The 20999-nt window shown below is 39.2% G+C and overlaps 1 protein-coding gene across 1 annotated transcript in view; it reads left to right on the top strand.

The window, feature by feature from the left end:
- The window catches only part of LOC136864819 (GATOR1 complex protein NPRL2), a 210314-nt gene that overhangs the window by 58687 nt on the left and 130628 nt on the right, over window positions 1–20999 (top strand). The window contains exon 4 of the mRNA XM_067142259.2: window positions 13299–13425. Coding sequence (XP_066998360.1) covers window positions 13299–13425 — 127 coding nt within the window. The remainder of the gene's footprint in view (window positions 1–13298; window positions 13426–20999) is intronic.

The following is a 20999-nucleotide window of genomic DNA, read 5'->3' on the forward strand; positions in this document are numbered from 1 at the left end:
GTGTGTGCCTGCTCCTGAAGCACAGTAGCCCAGTAGGTACCAGCTAAGGTTCGCAGTGGGAAGGTTTCTGGTTGGAATTCATTGTGTATGTTTTTTCCACTCCACTGGCAGCAACAGCAGGCAAACCAATCAGATTGCAGGATGTTCCCACAACACTTATCACACACAGGGAGGTCATTCTGCTGGCAACTGTGGCACACCAAGCACCTCGTATCTGAGAGCGGGTAGTTGCTCTCATTGAACAAGGAAATCTAACCACAACAGAGGCTGCATTATCCTGCGGCATCCGACAGAGTACAACGAGGCATTTTTGAGAATCGGGAGGTGTAAACCGATGTGCTGGCTCGGGTTCGTGGCGGTTCTCGAACTGGGACAAGGATGATTGCCGAGGCCCATTCAGCCCCGTGGAACACCATGCAGCTACACCAGGCCGCACATTTCCCAGCAGCTTGAGATCTGTTGAGGTGCCTGAATGAGACAGGGTTACAACCCTGGCGAGCGGCTAAGAAACAAAAGCTCAGTGATGAGTGAAGAGTGCCAAGGACACTGTGCTATGTGATTGGGTGAATGTGATATTTTCCGATGAGACCACGTTTTCCTCGGCAAACGTTGGGTCAGTATGCGTGTTTTGGCCTTTTGGTGCCCGACAAGATCTAACATATTTGGTCGAGCATCAATGCTCTGGCCATGTATCTGTTGTGTGTTTTGTTTGGATGAGCTCTCGCGGAATAGGAATGTTGCGCAGAATCGAGAAGCGTCTCACTGCTGGTTATGGTCACTTTCGTGTGGGTGCTTCGTCTGGCTGGTGTTACACAATTTCAGCAGGACCTGTCTCTAATCCACATGTCTCGATTAGTTAAGGAATGTATCTGTTGTATGTTGGGGTTGAATGAGCTCTAGCAGAATAAGACTTTTTAAAGTATTTTTTTATTTTTTAAATACAGTAACTGTTAGGTTCTTCAGTCTGCTGAAACTAATTTTGATTAATACATTTATGAACTATCTAAAAAAAGAACACACATAGAATTAGACTTGAAAAAGAAAAACTTAATTAAAATATATTTATATGTTTCATTCTTGAAAGAACATCATCTGGTTCTGTCAAATCATGCTCAAATATTTAGAAATGTATAAACATTTATGTTTATTTCTGTTGTTGTTGTTGTTGTTGTTGTTGTTGTTGTAACTGTCCCGGGGGTACACCTTTTTCGGCCAGTTAAACTGCCCACCTTCTATAAGGCCATTTATGTAATCTGATGTTATGCCAGATATTTGGGTTTTTGACTGTTAGATATCTCTGTCATTACTTTTGTTGCTCCCTCTAGCTTTGAAGTTTTTGTTAATGTGTAAAATTTGTCAGCTTTTCTGCTGGTTCCTTCTTCAATATCTATCAACCAATAAGAAATTTGTAAACATTTTCCCTAGCCAATTATAATAGGTGGGTGTGTACAGGAATCCAGCCTATCAGTAAAGAGTTCTGGAATCTTCCCCTCAAAAATACTATAAAAGCTGGGCGCTTTAGGGCCGTATTGTCTTTCTTCTTGCTGCAGTTAATTGAGTGTGGCCTGTTCTTTGGGGGCAGGGGCCGTGGCCAGCATTCGGAAGGTCCAGCAATGCAAAGTAATGGCAGAATTTTCATAAATATGTGGTAGCTCCTGAAGATGGCTTGAGAGGAAGGTTTCAACCTCTCTTTATTTCATGTAAATTTCTAAGTTGGTGATTTAAATGTAGTACTCTGCTCTGTTCATGTAATGTAAGGGAACAAAGAGTGATTACCCTCTGTTGATTCCCATTCAACTTGGTATGAGGTGACTAAAGTTTCGTTTCGTTACCGGGCGAGTTGGCCGTGCGCGTAGAGGCGCGCGGCTGTGAGCTTGCATCCGGGAGATCGTGGGTTCGAGCCCCACTGTCGGCAGCCCTGAAGATGGTTTTCCGTGGTTTCCCATTTTCACACCAGGCAAATGCTGGGGCTGTACCTTAATTAAGGCCACGGCCGCTTCCTTCCCACTCCTAGCCCTTCCCTGTCCTATCGTCGCCATAAGACCTATCTGTGTCGGTGCGACGTGAAGCAGCTAGCAAAAAAAAAAAAAACTAAAGTTTCTAAACCTTTAAATTTCTTGACACTTACTTGGTTTTTAATATTTCTCATTTAGTCATCCTGGTGTAAAATAGGCATATCTTTGGGCCAGTAACCCACTTAGTGTCCGACTCGTTGGCCGAACGGTGAACGTACTGGCCTTCGGTTCGGAGGGTCCCGGGTTCGATTCCCGGCCGGGTCGAGGATTTTAACCTTCGTTGGTTAATTCCAATGGCCCGGGGGCTGGGTGTTTGTGCTGTCACCAACACCCCTGCAACTCACACACCGCACATAACACTATCCTCCACCAGAATAACGCACAGCTATCTTCACGTGGCAGATGCCGCCCACCCTCGTCGGAGGGTCTGCCTTACAAGGGCAGCACTCAGCTAGAAATAGCCACACAAAATTATAAATTATTACCCACTCAATGTTTTAGATATTTCTAGTGTTTCGCCTCCTTTGCATTTTGTTTATTGCTGATTACAAACAGCCTTTTCTTTTTGTATTAAGGCCATTTAGTATGTGTAGTGTGTGGAATTGTGTATGGTGTGAAGTCCCTTGAGGGACAGAAAATTATAAACTGTTGAGCAATAGACAAGCCCCCTTGGGGCTACCCTGCGTAAGTTTTTTAAATTACGAGCAACCGATAGGTTGGAAGTGCGTATTAGAAACTGATGCCCCTGAGAGGCTGGACGATGATGTAGTTGGAGCGCAGACTCCTCTGTTGTGTGAAGGATAGGAGCAAATAGTGCTCTTGTAACAGCTCTTTTCTGTATAAATTAGTATTTGAAATTCTCTCAAGTTTTGTGCCTGATTTTTGGACTTTAAATCATTGTTGTTGGAGCTGACGAGTTCATTATAAGATTGTTATTGTTTATTAAAATCCTCTATTTATCAAATTTTAAATTTAAAAAAAAAAAAAAGGAAGGAAGTCAAATGTCAAAATTTAGTATGTTAACTTATACTCTAGTTAATTCCAGCAGCTTCTTACACCTCTGTAAACTATGGAATCCCCGGAGCAATTATTATCATCACCATCATCATCATTGCAAGGGTTCTTAATCGTCTGCTTACTATACCAATCATTTTCATTATTTCATTTTTGCTTATTTGTTCATTATTTTATTTTTCTGGCATGGAAATTTATTTTTGCTCGGCCTATGGAGCATCCAGGGTTAAGAAAAGACTACAGGTCTTATGGGCTTTTACTTCCATTGGCGTTACCCACTTTCGTTCTAAATGTATGAAAGTAGCATTAATTGTGCCATACGATTCTGAAGAAGACGTAAAATCATTTTGATATCTTTTTGATATATTACATATGTGGCCAACTACACGGAACAGCCGGCCATGCTTGTCACATCGCGCGCCACAGTTCAGTGTATAGTGCAGAACTGTGTACAGTAGTCAACATGTGTAACAAATCAGCTTAACTTCTGCGAATTATTATTGGTGAGGTCAGCGCGGCATGTTCTGTGCGTGTCACACTCATTACACTGATTGCTTACGTAAGGGAGATATGCGGCAGATTGAAGTGAACATCTTTCTGGGGTGCATAGTCTTTCTTTATAAATATATTGTTTGTGTATTGCACTGCTTTTCGTTGTGTGTATCATGTATATTGTTTTTGTCTGTTTAGTATTTTATATTATCAATCAGCAAGTGATATTTTTAAGTTACGGCTGAACATGTGAAAAGGAGAAGTGGTGAAGTTCTCAGGAGAAAGGAATGGCAAATGGTGCTTAATACATTTTCCTATTTGGAAACAAAGTATCCAGGACAAAGTGTAAGCTGCTTAGTAGACAAAGCTGTGAAGATTTTAGGAATTTCAAGGTCTTCCATCTTCAAAATTAGGAAGGAAGCCAGGGAAGGGCCATTCCAGACTCCCAGCAAGAAGTAGGAAAGGGAAAAGTTAATTCTTACTAATTCAAGACTCATTAAATATGATGATTTTGTTAGAAGTGGAATACAGCCCATTGTTCATGAATTCTATTTTAGAAATGAACACAGTCCTGACTTCCGTAAACAGTAACCCCAAACTACCCGATTTTAAGAAATCTATATTGCATGTTATTCTCAGGGAAATGAACTTTGCATACAAGAGAAGGGGAAATAGAGCAGTGTTAATACTCTGGGAAGATATTTGTCTTGACGTCCTAAGTACCTCCAACAAATTGAAAAGTACAGAGAAGAAGGCAGGAACATTGTTTATCCAGACAAAGTTAGGCTAACACTGGAATAATTGTTGCTAGAGAGTGGAAAGATAAAACAATTACAACGCAAAGAAAACCTTTGATTGTAGGGCTTTCGATCGGAAATGATAACCTCCTCGCTACAAAATCACATGGGAACAGCCTTTCCGAAATTTAACTAGACGCAAGAAAATATAAACTATCCTCTGAATCAGTGATGTACTCAGCCATATCTTGAGGTGTATCATATTCTTTCTTAATTTCAATATATAACATTAAATATTAAGCGATTGTTTACTTCACCCTTTATTTCTAATGAGTTAACAACTGCTATCGGCCACGTTATTCACGCATTTATTATGAAAACATGTTATCCTCTTTCATTTTGAATTTTCTTTTAGAGAACAGCTGTCAACGGGTATTACTAAACAACTCCGACATCGCCTTTGAATACAAATTCTTATTCTGATACAAATTCTTATAATTTGGTTAAATACCACCTATTCAATACAATAATAACGTAATAAAAACTTACATATTTATTAAGTTGTTAATATGGTACATGTTTCGCTCCTTTTTCGAGAGCATCATCAGGCAATTATTATTTACTTAAGGTTATATAAGATCATGAATCTATTCTATTGGATTAAGATTATACTTGTAAATCTAATTGACAAATCTTATAATATTTTACAAGTCATATAACAGTAAAATTATGTCTTTAAGTTAAAACATATTTGTCTAAAATCTATCTAACATTTTATTGACGAAACTCATCTGGTGAACATCCTTTAAAATTATTTTAAAAACCTTTTGAGATCTGGCTAATTGTGTTGCTTCAATATTGCTTGACTTGTATGATTGTTGTTGAAACTTCGTTAACTATATTAACAATTTTCTACAGTTGATAATTGCCCATGTTATGAACATTTAACTTGTTCTCTATGTTGCTGGAGTAACATTTGTACCAAATGTATTGGCATTAATCTTATGTTGTCAATACGAGAGTATTGTTCATGAACAAACTTGTTGGTGAATAAAAACTTTCAAATGTGAGGTAGAATTTGAATGGTTCTCGTATGTTCCAAATTGGGCTTGTTGGTATATCTGTAATGAAAGATGAAAAAAATATATGTTTATGGTTTTGATTATAATTCTGTATAAACTTCTTATCGAAAGAATTGTCACTTTTCTTTCTGCTGCGTAATTGTCTAGTGTTACTCCTAGCCTCTTGAGAACTACTTGTTGTTCTGTTTGCACTCCTTGTATTATATGAGTGAATGTGGATGAGTTTACGTTTTGGCGGGGAGTGAGAAGGGGAAGTGAAGGTAGGCGGTGCATTGATAGCTGCAGTAGATTGTGGAGGGGACTGCCTAGGAGAAGTAAGGGGAGGAGTTGAGTTTGTTTGCGTCAATAAGCCATTAACTTTTGTCGGATTAAAATGTTTATAAAATTTATTTAAATCAGATTTAAGCATTTGTATTAATTCCGGTAATTGTACTAAGATGGGGTTCTTTATTTCAATTTTGTCATTTAGGTTTTTATTTTTGTTGTATTGCTGATCTAAATGAATGTATATGTTTTCCAATTCCATCATTTCTTTTCCCTTTTCTACTTTTTTAAAAATTTTAAATCTCTTTTAATAGTTGTGAAACTGTGTCCAGTTTCTTGCATGTGTGCTCCCATTGCAGAATGTTTCCTGTGTTTCACTGCATTTACATGTTCGAGATATCTTATCATAAAGCTCCGGCCAGTTTGGCCAACATACGAAAAATTGCACTCTGCACACGTAAGCCTATATATTCCAGATCCTTGATATTGATTACTATTTATATTAACTTTATTGTGATTGAAGAAAATATTTCGGTTCGTGTTTTAGGTTTTGAAGGTAATGTTAATATCTTGTTTTTTTTTTTATGGTATTAGTGCCTTGGTATATAGCTGGGTTAGTAAATGTAAAAGTTGCAAATTTGGATTTCTTATTTTTATCTGGTATGAGAATTTGTATCAGAAGTAGATCTTCAATACGGACAAAAAATGAAATTTATAACCTGCAATCACCTTTGAATGTCGACAAGAGAGCTTGCAAGTGTACATAGCGAGAAAACGATACGGTACCGAGGATAACGGTCGCATTTTGTGGGAAATGTTTCAGTTTTCTTATTCAAGCAGCGTCACCTAATCTAACTTCACCGTACTATAAGTATCATGAAAACATATACCAAGCATCAGTCGAGAAATGATAACATTCTCGCTATAAATTTACATGGGAGTAGCCTCTCCGAAATTTAACCAGACACAAGAAAATATAAACTAACCTCTGAAATCAGTGATGCGCCCTGCCATATCATGAGGTGTATCACATTCTTACTGAATTTCAGTGTAGAGTTTCAAAATTAAGCGCTTATTTACCTAGCGCCGGGCTGGGTGGCTCAGACGGTTAAGGCGCTGGCCTTCTAACCCCAACTTGGCAGGTTCGATCCTGGCTCAGTCCGGTGGTATTTGAAGGTGCTCAAATACGACAGCCCCGTGTCGGTAGATTTACTGGCATGTAAAAGAACTCCTGCGGGACTAAATTCCGGCACCTCGGCGTCTCCGAAGACCTTAAAAAGTAGTTAGTGGGACGTAAAGCAAATAACATTATTATTATTATTATTATTATTTACCTAGCCCTTATTTCTAACGATTTAACAATTGCTATCGACCATGTTATTTACGTATTTGTTACGAAAATATATTCTCCTCTTTCATTTCTAAATTTCTTTACAGAACAGCAGTCGACGGTTATTGTTAATCGACTCTGACATCGCCTTCGAATGTTGTGGCAAATGTTTCAGTTTTCTTATTCAAACCATCAACTAACCTAAGTTAACTGTATTATATGTATCAAGAAAACCTATTTCAAGCACCAGTATATAAATTATAACCTTCTCACTATAAACATTTCCATTTTGCTTTACGGAACAACAGTCAGCGGGTGTTACTAATCGACCTTCGAATGTCGACGAGTGAGCTCACTAGTGGACGTGGTGAGGAAACGATACCGAAGATGATCGATCGCATGCAATATAATCGCTGGGTGCATAAATGTCAGTAACGGAAAAAATCGTGCACGCTTAATTGCTCGTAATAACAGATGCGTCAGTGATAGGGCTCTCGCTGTAACCAAAGGATAATACACAGTTTGATATAGGAATTTTGAAGGGACTGACAAAAACTGCCATTATAACAGGGTTCTCGTTGTATGCCATACTCGTTTTAGCGGACTTCTATTATATTATAAAATTCACACGTATATTAAATGCGTTCAGTTCCAATACTTTCAAGCGAGAAAGACTAAAATTACAGCCAATGAATGGAGTCGGAGTTGATTTTGCAGAAAATTTCAGTGCTGTAGCTCAGAATGAGATACAGAGTGCTCATTGGAGCCATCAACAGGTGATACATGTTCTATGAATTGTGCCATGATAAATTTCCAGTCTCTTATGCAGACATTAAGGCAAGAGTTCCCAAATTTAGAAAAGAGTGAACTATTCTCTGATGGCTGTACAGTGCAATTTAAAAATTGCTTTAATCTTCATGAAGAGTGACTTTGGAATGAAGGGGGAATGGAGCTTTTTATGCTATTTCCCATGGAAAAGGGGCAGTAGATGGAATTGGTGGAGTGCAAGGCATGGACTCGCATTAAAGCTAGAACTGCTGTGATAAATTCTGCATATGATTTCTATGACTGTGTGAAGTCTATGGCAGGAATAAATGTTCCCTACTTACCTACTGAGCAGATCCGCAGTTGCAGACCTATTTTAGAAAACAGATGAGCGAAGACCGTGACATTTCCTGTTTGCTGTAACATCATCATATCAAAGTGTCTGAAAAAAAAAAAAAAAAAAAGAAGTCATCTTGTAGTAGGAGGGACAGCAGTCAACATTGCAAGAAATAAAGATAGATGATTTAACAGTGTACATAGATACGAAGGTTGGAATTTAAATAGTGGCAACTATTTATTTACAACAAATACAAAAGAGTTACATGTTAGCAACCTTTACTGTCCTTCAATGTAGTCACCAGCATTGTGTATAACCCGTTGCCAGTGATGTGAAAGTCGTAGTATACCTTTAGCAGAGCCTGTTCTGTTGATGGTGCGAATGGAGCGGTCTACTGCCTGTCGAATCTCTGCAACAGTTCTGAAGCGAATGCTCACGAATCATCTGGTTTCGATCACTGTCCAGTAACGTGGCAAGAGCACGCACGTCTACTTTACTCATAGGACGACCTGCCCGATGAATGTCCGCCACAGTTTGCTGACCATAGTTGAAGGATTTTACCCAACGTGCCACTGTTCTGTTAGGCAATGAAGATTCCCCGCAAGCCTCTTGAAGACCTTGATGACACTGTCGTGCTGTATGACCTCTGGCACATTCAATCTTGATCCAAATCCGTTTTTCCTGTTTGGAAAACATAGTGACGTTACGTTAGACCACTAGCTCACAAGTGACCGTGTTTCTCTCACTTGTGCGCACGCAGGTGACGTGGGAAGGGTGAGTCCATTCGCTCTGAGGTAAGGTAGGTATGTAACCAATCTGTGCTATCAGGGACAATATTAGATTCCGTTGCGTAGCGTCTCCACAGCTGTGTTGCCACTATTTAAATTCCAACCCTTGTACATTTATTGCAAAAGTATTATTAGAAGATGTTTCAGTTGGAGATTTGGTTTAGTATCAATATCTCTGCAAAGTTCAGCTCATACCAGAAAGGAAGCCATCAGTAAGTAGTACTTTGCCAGTGTCCTTGAGATTGATAGGAGGGGAAATGAACTGAAACTAGAGTACATGCATCCAAGTGGTACTTATTAGGTTTGGCCAAATAAAGATGACATATCATGTAAGAACTTCAGTGCTGTTGTCAGGAAAGTTTTCTTTTGAATAGTCTCACTGCTAGTGTTCAGGTACAAACATTTCCTTTACTTTTGCATCAAGTTGTATATGCAGATGTACATACAGTACTAGAGTTACAAAACTTTATAATTTGTTTGTTATTGTGAAGCGAAACAGTAGCTGTATCCTTAACACATTGGAGACCGAGCCTGAGTGTGTATCGGAGTGGGGTAACAGTGCAGGCTAACTTGGGCCCGCGTATTTATTACATTGTCAACACAGCCAAAACGAGAATCAGGCGGAAACTATATACACAACTTTGTAGAACTTTTATAACAGCTATACCGTGCGCTCGTGTCCTCTGTCGTTGTTTTCTCGAACTTGTAGGAACTTATTTTTGCACATGTTCGCTTCTAAACTCCGTGCTTCCAGATGCTCAAGGCGCGCACTTTCAGAGTTTTGTTTACATCATGCAAAGTGTTTAGACATTGATTTGTTTCTGCTATCATGAGTGGATCATTGAATGAAAGTGGAACTGTAGAGATGTTTAAAGAGATTTTTGATGACAGTGGTACAGAGGAAGAGGTAGGTGATTCAAATCTAGACCCTGATTTCGAACTTCATGTTAGTTTAGCTAATGTTTCATGATCTTCATATGACTGGAGATTCATTCAGAAATAAATTAGTAATGTAGCTCTCTTTATTTTAGAACGAAGTGGCGCAAGCGATGATAATTCAAAGACAGGGAATGATTCACATTCGCCGGGTACTTCTGGTGATTTGGATGCGTTTTCTGATATTGCACCAGCTCCAAAAAGGTGTAAATGTTGTGCTTATGGTGCTAACACTTGTAGGAAGCCTACAGATCCTGAATTAGGTTGGATTTTCACTGATTCGCAACCTCAAGAGCCTATTTTTCAAGAGCAATCGGGTGTGTCCGCTCCACTGGATGCAACATCGACTGCGCTAGATTGTTTTTCAATTTTTGTTCCCAAAACAATGGTGAAACTCTTCCAAGTCTGAGACTAAGAGGTTATGCTGCCTGTGTCACTGAAAAACTAAGACAAACAATGAACTTGAAACCGAAATGTTTGTGGAGCCTGTGTCAACTTATGTGAGATTTATGCATTTCTTGCAGTTGTCATTCATATGTGCCTTGTAAAGAAACCAAAACTGAGTGACTATTGGTCAAAAAGTGCATTTCTTTTGACTCCATTTCCATCGTTTGTTATGAGCAGAAACTGTTTCAAGGCGATTCTTTCAAACTTTCATTTGAATGATAACACAACATACATACCTTGTGGGCATCTAAACCATGATCCCTTACTACATAAAATTTGCCCTTTCCTTGACAGTCTTGTTCATACATTTTGCTCTTCTTATGTTGATGAAGGAATGTGTGGTTTTCATGGTCGAATTCAATTCAAAGTGTACATGAAAAACCATTTCCTTGTTGTTTGCGATGTTTTTTCAGGGTATGTTTTGAAAATGGAAGTCTGTTCTGGGAAAAGTGCTGCAGACACTGGTATTATTCCACTTCATACTAGACTGCTAGCAAACTACTTGGACAAAGGTCATACTGTTTACATGGACAGGTATTATAGCTCCCCTGCAGTTTTTGACTTTTTATGGGAACTTATATGACCAACAGAAAAGAGTTGCCTCAGAATAACATTGTTCAGAAGAAGATATAGAGAGGCAAATTAGTATTTATGCGCAGAAATCATCTCCTTTGTTTGAAGTGGAAGGATACAAGGGACGTCTTGCTTTTGTCAACTTGTCACAAGGCGACCTCGTCTGATGTTGTTGTTCGCACAAGAGAGAGCCCCAAAATTAAATCTAAACCAGATGCTATCCTCGATTACAACATGAATAAAACAGGAGTGATCAGATGATAGCACATTATCCCTTTGGAAGGAAGCAACTGAAATGGTGGAAAAAGTTGTTCTTCCGTATGTTTGTTATGGCAATCAGAAATGCAGTTGTGTTGTACCAGGAAACCCAGGATTTGGGTATCAGAAAAAAATTGCCACCTACAACAGCTCATGGTTGAGGTAGGTGAAGCTCTTATAGCAAAATCTGGAACAGATGTCCACCAGCAACCAGGATCACGTACAGCCTCCAACAGATTGCTAGGATGGCATTTTGTTGAGAGGATTCCTCCAACCCAGCACGCACTTGCATAGTCTGTGCAGATAAAGGAAAAGCGGAAAATGGGAAAGTAACAAGAAAACAGACATGCTGGTGGTGTCCAATGTATTCTGTAGCAATTTGTGTCTCTGAATGCTTCACACTATTCCACACTCAAGCTCATTATGTGTAAGACTTTGTTGTCAGACTATTTCTCGTTGTTGTAAAAGGCATACCATTGGAAAATGTGCAATGTGAAAAGTATTCAGTAGATGTTATTGCAACTTACTAATCTGTAAAATAGACACTTTTAATTCTTTTGATGACATAAATATGTTACAAATGCAACCTACCTACTATTTTCTACAATTTTTTAAAAACCTTCAAAATATGGCTGTCTGCCTGCCCATATGCCACCTTAAGACATGGTCTCCAATGTGTTAATGCAAGTTATTGTAAAGACAACTTTTTTATAATGATTGGAGGTCACTTAATTGCACTTATATAAATATGCTTTATGAAAATACCTTTTTGGCAATAAAATGTTGTCATCATCATCATCATCATTATCAATGTTGCTGCAACTGTTGATCTCTTCTCTCTGCGATTCTTTTCATCTCTCTATAACCTTGGCATCCCATCATCTCAACTACCTGTTCAACGATTTTCTTCCGTGGTTTCCCTCTGCCTTTCTTTCCTATCTCCTTGCCTTCGAACAAGTTCTTCATGAAGTCATTATGCCGGAGAATGTGACAAAAAACTGATGCTTTTCTCCTTTTTATCGTTGTTATTAAATGTCTCTGGGTGTTTATTTCTCTAAGCACTGCTTCATTAGTTTTCTTCTCAATCCAGCTAGTTCTTGTCATCTTCCTCCATAGCCACATTTCCACTGCCTCTATTTGTTTCACGTCCTCCTTCAAGAGAGTCCATCCTTCACAGCCATATAGCAGCAAACTCCAAATTAATGTTTTGATAAACAATTTCTTTTGTTCAGTATCTAAAGATTTATTAATTAAGAGCTGCTTCTTCTCCTCAAAGGCTTTCTTACACAGGGAAATTATTTTTTATTTCCACAGTGCATCTGTTGTCATTGGTAATAACTGATCCTAAGTAGCAGTACTTGTGCACCTGTTTTATTAAAATATTTCCAATTCTGAGATGTGCTGCTGGCTTCATTTTAGATGTGCTTACAACCATAACATTAGTTTTATTTACATTAATGTCAAGTTGGAAATCTTTTAAGATGGATGTTAATTTGTTGAGCGTGATCTGCATGTTCTCATTGTCAGCCAGAAGTGCAATGTCATTGGCAAATCTAATACAGTGTACAGTTGTTCCATTTATTTTAATGCCAGGTGTTTTTTATTTAAAAATTTTCATGGCCTCTTCAGTGTACAGATTAAATAGAAATGTTGTATGTAACAGAAATTTCCTAATACTGTAATTGAAATAACTCGGAAACTCTCATTTCGAGAGAGTCACACTCATCATATTATCAAAATATTTTACTATCTGTAGTAAAAAATACATGTGAAAAAAATTAAAACCGGGTGAGTTGGCTGTGCAGTTAGGGGTGCGCGGCTGTGAGCTTGCATCCGGGAGATAGTGAGTTCGAATCCCACTGTCGGCAGTCCTGAAGATGGTTTTCTGTGGTTTCCCATTTTCACACCAGGCAAATGCAGGGGCTGTACCTTAACTGAGGCCACGGCCGCTTCCTTCCGACTCCTAAGCCTTTCCTATCCCAATGTCGCTATAAGACCTATCTGTGTCGGTGCGACATAAAGCCACTAGCAGGAAGAAAGAAAAAATTAAGCTGCAGCTACAGATCTTACACCCAAGTCAACTAAATCACAAATGGGATGTGTAAATGTGTAAATGTCGCATCCGTACATATGCAATGGCTGTGTATTGCTTCAGAGTTGAATTTAAGGGGCTATTGCCTATACAACTGTGTATTGGATGCTTCTTTTAATTTTTAATTACTCTTCTACAAAAATGTTGCTTTCTTTTTTAACTTAACAGATGACTATGGAGCAGGAGACTGGTTTCCTTTCCAGTGAAAATCAATCATCTGAAAAACTTCGGTTGCCCTTGATGCTTAATCAGATTCTAATGGATCTCAACTTGCATGGCAAATCAACTGTTATTGGTAAGTTTGGTTGTAATTAATGGGATCACTTACTTAAGCAAATACTTCAGACCTGTTTTGATATTCAATATACAAACAGTTCTTGTACAATCTGACGGAATAATTTTGGACAATTATGTTCTGTTTTGCCACTAATAATAATACAAATATATATATTTTTAAATCACTTTAATCTTTAGCTAGCTGTATCCACAAGGGCTTCAACAAACTTTAGTTGATGAAATTAAGTACACACCACAGCATCATAAGGATATTCATTTTTCTCTGATCTTGCCCCATTAATTCAAATTAATTTGGACAGAATTACAGATTACATTACTGTCCATGGTTTCTCTATTTTTGGGATTATTTAGGAAAACAAAATTTTATATGAAGTGACCCGCCAGCCTCTTATAGGTAATTTAGTTTCACATAACCTGTAGTTTATTGACAACATACAGGGGTCGAGTCATAAGTCATGGCAACTATTCTTTTTCTTGCGAACAGGAGACAACACGGAAAATCTAAGATATGCATTTGGAAATATAGGGCATGTACTTATGCATAGTGCCTCAAGACAATTTCTGACTTCAGGAGATTCTCGTAGGAAAGTGACAGAACACAGGCCATTGGTAAACATTGTTTTATTATGATATAGACAGCAAATACACAAGACTACATACAAAGGACAGGTCTCCACTGGTTACAGACCTTCGAAATAATCACCCACGGTTTCCACTGTGTGTTGCCAGTGGTGGGGCAGGCGCTGAATACCATTCGCTGCATGTGTATCGCTAACGTGTGACACCGCTCTCCGAAATGCTGTTACTTGTCCTCTTTGTTAGCAAAACGTTGTCCACGTAATGGCTTCTTGACTTTGGGGATTCGATCATAGTCACATGGTCTCAGATCATGCGAATAAGGTGGGTGTCATGTCCAGGGACACGAACCTTCATCAAGTAGCAGTACATAAGTAATACATAGTGATTACTTTGGTAACTCAATCCATTGGCCGTGCTGTCTGAGCAGCCATGTGTTGGGGGTAATAAAGAATGACAGTTAAAAACAGAGTTGTGTGAGGTCAAGAAGTCTCACGAGGAAGTCGATACGGACAAATCTAAATAGTCACGTCCTGTCGCCTGGAGATGGCAAGAAAAGGGGGTAGTTTGAAGGATACCGTACTTAAAATTAATGGGTGACCCAACTAAGTGAAACGGGACGCAGAGTCATGTTTATGATGACAAGTATTAGAAATGGGGGAGTTATGTTATGAGCATAGGTTTAAGGGCAAGAAGTCAAGTTCATGTTAATAAATATTGCCACGTGCATAGTGTGGAATTTTGTGATACATGAGGGAGGTGGTAGCACCAATGGTAAGCCAGTAAGGCTTTATCTGAGAGGAGGGGAGACCCTCATATCATATTGCTAGTCCCTTTAAATACGTATGTAATTGAAGGAACAAGCGTCTTATTGCATTAGTCTTTGCTTTGGAAGCCTTACCTTCCGCTCACGTTAGGGAATCACGATCGATTCTCCAAGCGGTCTCGCTACTTAGAATATTTCTTAGTAGATCAGGTTGAACGGTGGTGCTAACACTTGGTATTCACCATTCATACTTTGATTCTCGACTTAAGCCCTAGTTCTTCTGGGTTTTATCGTAGTTGGCAACTTAAAGCTTGAGGAATCTCTGTGAGACTCCACGATACTCTGTTTTTAACATCGCTTAGCATTTCAGTGGTACTCTAAGGTTTAGAGTCCACTTGCATTTACTTGGAGTAGCCGTTCTGAGGAAGGCTAGTTCCAGTACGTCACATTACGTGACCGACTTCAATTGTACGTGTATATTCGTTGTACATCATCTGTCAATATACGCACATATATAGGAAATCATATGAGTTTCAACTCTTAACAACCAACTTACCTAACGCCTATAAATTACCATCTTATATCCCTTTCGTTTTTAGTACTGTTGTTAGCCATCAGGTGATTCCACTCACTGCTCGGCGTCTCACCTGTTGGCCGGGATATGACACGGGTGTGGAAAAACCTCCCATCTCCACCATTGTAAGCGACGCTGAACGATGGCTGCTGTGTGAGCATTTGCGTTATCGTGTAGGATTATGGCGTTATCCAAAAGATCTGGATGTTTGGTTTGCACTGCACGGCGCGGTTGGTACAACAAGAAGGAATTGTAATAAACTGCATTGACATTGTGCCCCTCACGCACGCACTGGATGACACACAAGAACACCTTGAACATCGTATGCCAGGATTACCGTAACCGTATTGGGCGGCTGATTTTGTCGAGCCTTGTGTCTCCGTGGTGACCCCTGACGACGCATTGGCGTGCATTTCCGCCGTGGAGAACTGCTATTTTAATATACGATCGTTGCTCCTGCTTGTTGACTTCCATTTTGTGATGCTCTTACTCACACAGAAATTGGGGGCATGCTTAGACCCACACTGTTGTTTACATACACCATCTATACTGAGAGTCAACTTAAGACCTTAGCGGTCCCTTTGATGTTAGTCAGACTTCTGGTCGGTGAAAAGGCTTCCGCAGCGCCAAATAGTTCCCTAGGTTTGTTACTTGTTCCTGAAGTCAGGAGCTTCCTTCAGTTTGGTTAGATATTCTGGTGAACTGACTTGATGAATTAAAATTTTTGCCCTGTATAAATATGGAAAATATATCACAGGTTGTATGTTATTTGGGTTCGTTACCAACTCTTATATTTCATACGTAGATGGCTGTGAATAGTTATTGTTCTCAATGGTGTATGTAGCAAAATAATAATAATTTAATATGATATTGATATCTTATTGCACTGTGTACTTAGTAAGTTTGTTCGAGTTCATTCCACTGTTGATAAGTTCGCATAATAGGTGGGACGTTGAAGATGGATCCAAGAAAACTGTTGGCAATACTGGCTGCAACAGCGTGTTCACTGTTCAGTATTCATAATGGCTGCCAGCTGTGAGCAAAACGTGTGTGATGCTGTGACGCTTGAGTTCCCTGTGAAATACTTTAAAGCTAACAAAAGTAGAGGAAAATAAAGTAGAAAATCTAAACCAAATTTTTTTAAACGTTTACAGTAGCCTACCAGATTAGAATCCACTGTGGACTGTGGAAGACGTGAAAAAGTCCGTGCAGCTGATCGGCGTTTCTGTGTACAGTGTTTACGCCGCTCGCTTGGAATGGAAAATCCAAGTCTCCAGGGAAAGAACGATGTGTCAGTTCAGCACTCGACGTAAATAAAACAGGAAGGGCCTTAACACGGTATGGGAATAGGATCTTTGGCGTATTCGATGATAATAATAATAATAATAATAATAATAATAATAATAATAATAATAATGATGCGTACTTTACTTTATATTCGCAACCGCACTCTACCTACAGAAATGTTGTCATGAGAGGATCATGAGTTCGTTTTTACCTTCCGAATGACGAGACTACAATATTTACAACATTCCTGGAAGCATTGTATTTTGCAATCCCACTCACCGGTGGGTTTTTCAGCTTTTTTAACTATGAGAAACTGCCACTGACAGTCGTTGCAAGAGAGCGGAATCGTATACGTATGTTGTAAGTCTCCATGTGCCTCACACAAATCGCATTATGAAACAAAAATAATTCTTGCTTCTCTTGCCTCGGAATTCGTCAGTAATCTGTAGGTTTTATATGGTCAATGAAGGAATAAATAGGTATGGTATGTAATCAAAGTACAGCTATGTGAAAGGCAGTGATTTCGTTTGATGCTTCACTATTTCAGAATGAAGTACTGTACTTGTCAGATAGACGCACGGCGTTAATGATAAGCTGGTTGTGGCGGAGATGGAGAATGGAGACGAGACCGGAAGGCGGAACAGGGCACGTGCTCACATGCGGAAGGATACTTTTCCTAAGCTCTTAACTTGAATTTCAGTATAGTGGCATCATATGCAAGTACATACCGTACGTTTCCAAATGCATATCTTAGATTTTCCGTGTTGTCTCCTGTTCGCGAGAAGAAAAAAAAAAGTTGCCATGATTTATGACTCGACCTACGTATAAACCTTGATACCTTTTCCATTACATGATAATTGAGCTCGATAGCTGCAGTGGCTTAAGTGCGGCCAGTATCCAGCATTCGGGAGATAGTGGGTTCAAACCCCACTGTCGGCAGCCCTGAAGATGGTTTTCTGTGGTTTCCCATTTTCACACCAAGCAAATGCTGGGGCTGTACCTTAATTAAGGCCACGGCCGCTTCCTTCCCACTCCCAGCCTTTTCCTGTCCCGTCGTCGCCATAAGACATATCTGTGTCGGTGTTACGTAAAGCCAATAGCAAAAATAAAAGCATTACATGATATGTTTGGGTTTGAATGTGACAATAGAGATGCAGTCTTTAGTGTCGATGGTAATTCACTGATGGAAACTCATAAGTAATGGAAAAAACAAACATCAAGTCGTATGTAGGAAGATAGGAACATATATCTGGATAAACACAATGACAGATCAGTATGGAAAGAGAGAGGAAACAAAAGACACTCGCCACATCTCTCTCCTCATCGTTCCTAGCTCTTTTTCATCTGTTTCTTCTTAGTTCACGACAAGCTCATTTCTGCTTCACAGCGTCATCAGGAGGGCAGGCTTCGACACTTCTTGGGCAACCATCTTGATAGATTTTCAGTCTTGATGTGGAAAATGTGGGGTAAGAAGAAAGCTGTATAGATACAGGAAAGAAACAAAAAGATTAAGATGAGTACAAACTTTAGTGGATGAAATTAAGTACAGCAATACAGGACAAACACAAAGGAGAATAATGAAGGATGAAACAAGTGACATTTAGAGAAAGATAGGAACGTGAATAAGAACACAGAATTAACAGATTATATTTTATGTACAGTAATTTAAAAAAAGTTGTGTGGCCTTCCTATCAACATTTATTAAAGGAAGATTAAAATCGCCTAAACAATTTGTCCATGATCATCATCATCATCCTAAACCATCTCCAGTTTCCTGGGTGTGGTATATGAGCCTCCTCCATCTCATCCTGTCCTTGTACCCTTTCTCCTCCACCAATTTGTCCCAATCATGACCTCTCAGCAGTACATCGTTCTTAACTAAATCTATCCATTTCCTTCGTGGCCTTCCCACGGGTCGTCTTCCTTCTACTTTTCTGTCAGATTCCTTCCTTTCAGTTCTGTTAACTGGGATCCTCTTCATGTGACCAAACCACTTCAGTCTTGATATCTGAATCTTATTGAGGAGAGAATCATCTATTCCTACTTCTTCTCTAATTTTCTCATTCCTAATCTTGTCTTTCCTGGTTTTCTGGATCATAGTGCATAGGAATTTCATTTCAGCTGCCTGGAGTTTGGAGTTATCTCTATTGGTCAGTGTTGTGGTTTCATCTACCTATCTGTGGCAGTGCGACATGAAGCGCATTGTTTAAAAAATGTCTGGGACACAGCAAAAGAAACTGCAATGCTTGATTCAGTCACTAATAGATATTTTATTAAAATAATTACAGGTTTACCAAGATGTGCAGATTAGGCTAAGTACAAGGTGGATATAATTACAAGATTGGTTAAATACTGATTTAGGTTGAAAGGAATAAGAGGAGGAGAAATTTTAGGTATAGCTTACCAACCCCAAATGAGATACCAGGATGGGTACTGGGTGAGTAACAAAACCCTTGCTTGTATGTTCCCACATCATGATTTTCTTGTGTGCTCATATGTTGGAAATCATCATCATCATCATCATCATCATCATTTTCATTTCCCCTTGTCCAGCTCCTGCCAGGTCAGGGTGTTGCCTTTCTTCCACCACTCCTCTTCAGTAATTATGTTCACCGAGCGAGTTGGCCATGTGGTTAGAGGCGTGTGGCTGGTGAGCTTGCATCCAGGAGATAGTGGGTTCGAATCCCGTTGTCGAGAGCCCTGAAGATGGTTTTGCATTTACACACCAGGCACCAGGCCACGGCCGCTTCCTTCCAACTCTTAGGCCTTTCCTATCCCATCGCCGCCATAAGACCTACCTGTGTCGGTGCGACGTAAAGCCACTAGCAAAAAAAAAAGTAATTGTGTTCCAGTCCCGTCTTATTTTCTTATACTGTTCTTGACAGAGTCCTTCCATCTTGCTCTAGGTCTCCCTCTTGCCCTCTTTCCTTCTATCTTTGCCTCCAACACGTTTTGGTATCCTTCCATCCTGTATCCTTATAACATGTCCAAACCATCTCAATTTATTCTTCTCCATCCTATCACTCATTTTTTTCTACCCCTAACTCTTTTTTGACATCAACATTTCTTACTTTGTCTCTCTTTGTCTTCCCTACCATACTCCTCAGGAACTTCATCTCACTGGCCTGAATTTTACTCTCATCTCTTGCTGTCAAAGTCCAGTTCTCTGATGTATATGTTTATATAGGGGTACAGTACATCTTGTACATTATCTCTTTACATTTCATAGGAACTTCTTCTGGTAGAACGTATTTCCCGCTTGTACCCTTCTGCTGATCTCCTTATCCAGCCTTGCATCTTATATTATTTCACTTCCCAAATATTTGAAGTATTCAACGACCTGGTACTATGATTCCTTTTTCTTCTCTTTCTCCTCTTGTCAACACCACTGTTTTGCTCTTCTCCACATTGATTTTCATACCATATTTCTCAATATTGTTATTTAAAGCCTCTAGTTGGATTTGCACTTCTGTATTGTTGACTCCCCAGATCACTATGTCATCTGCAAACAAAAATATTTTCATATCTTGCCTTTGTTTCTTTTAGAATTTCATCCATAACCATTATAAACATAAGTGGACACAATACACTTCCCTGTCTTAGTCCAGTTTGGTTTCTAAACCTATCTGTTCTCCCCACTGGAGTCTGGACAAAACAAGAACAATTCCTATACATTGCTTTCACTAGTTCCCTTGATTGCATTCCACATCCTTTTCTTTCCAGGGTTTCCCACACCTTTTCTCTATTAACATTATTGTATGCCTTCTCTAGATTAAGGAATAACATCACCAGATCTTTTCCATATTCCCACTGTTTTTCCATCAGTAATCTCATGGTCAATACAGGGTCTACTGTTGCCTTTATCATTTCCATACATATTTCATCCATCCCTGCTGCTTTTCCTGTTTTCATTTGTTTAACAGCCATTTTCACCTCTGTCATTGCAATATCACACTCCATTTCTGAATCATCCTCAGTTACCACTACACTCTGCATCATTTCTCACATGCAGGAGTTTATTGAAATAATCTTTTGCACCTATTCTTTATCTCCTCTGAGCCTGATATTACATTTCCACTCTCTTTCTTGACTTGTTTTTTGTAGATTTTTTTTCAATCCATACAACATTCTTTTCCAATTCTTTTGTGAATCTCTCCCAACATTTTTTCTCTTCCTTATTTACTTACCACCTTCTTACATTCACTTTTAATTTGCTGATATTTCCTATCTCTGTTCCATTCTTTCCATGCTTTTTTCTTTTGTTTAACAACCTCCTTCAACTTTTCATTCCACCAAGCTGTCTCCTTTTCCTTCACTCTCACCGAAGTTCTGCACAGCTTACAAATATGTTTTTAAATTTGGTCCATTC

The sequence above is a fragment of the Anabrus simplex genome, chromosome 2 (genome assembly GCF_040414725.1).
Source record: "Anabrus simplex isolate iqAnaSimp1 chromosome 2, ASM4041472v1, whole genome shotgun sequence".
NCBI classification, from domain to species: domain Eukaryota; kingdom Metazoa; phylum Arthropoda; class Insecta; order Orthoptera; family Tettigoniidae; genus Anabrus; species Anabrus simplex.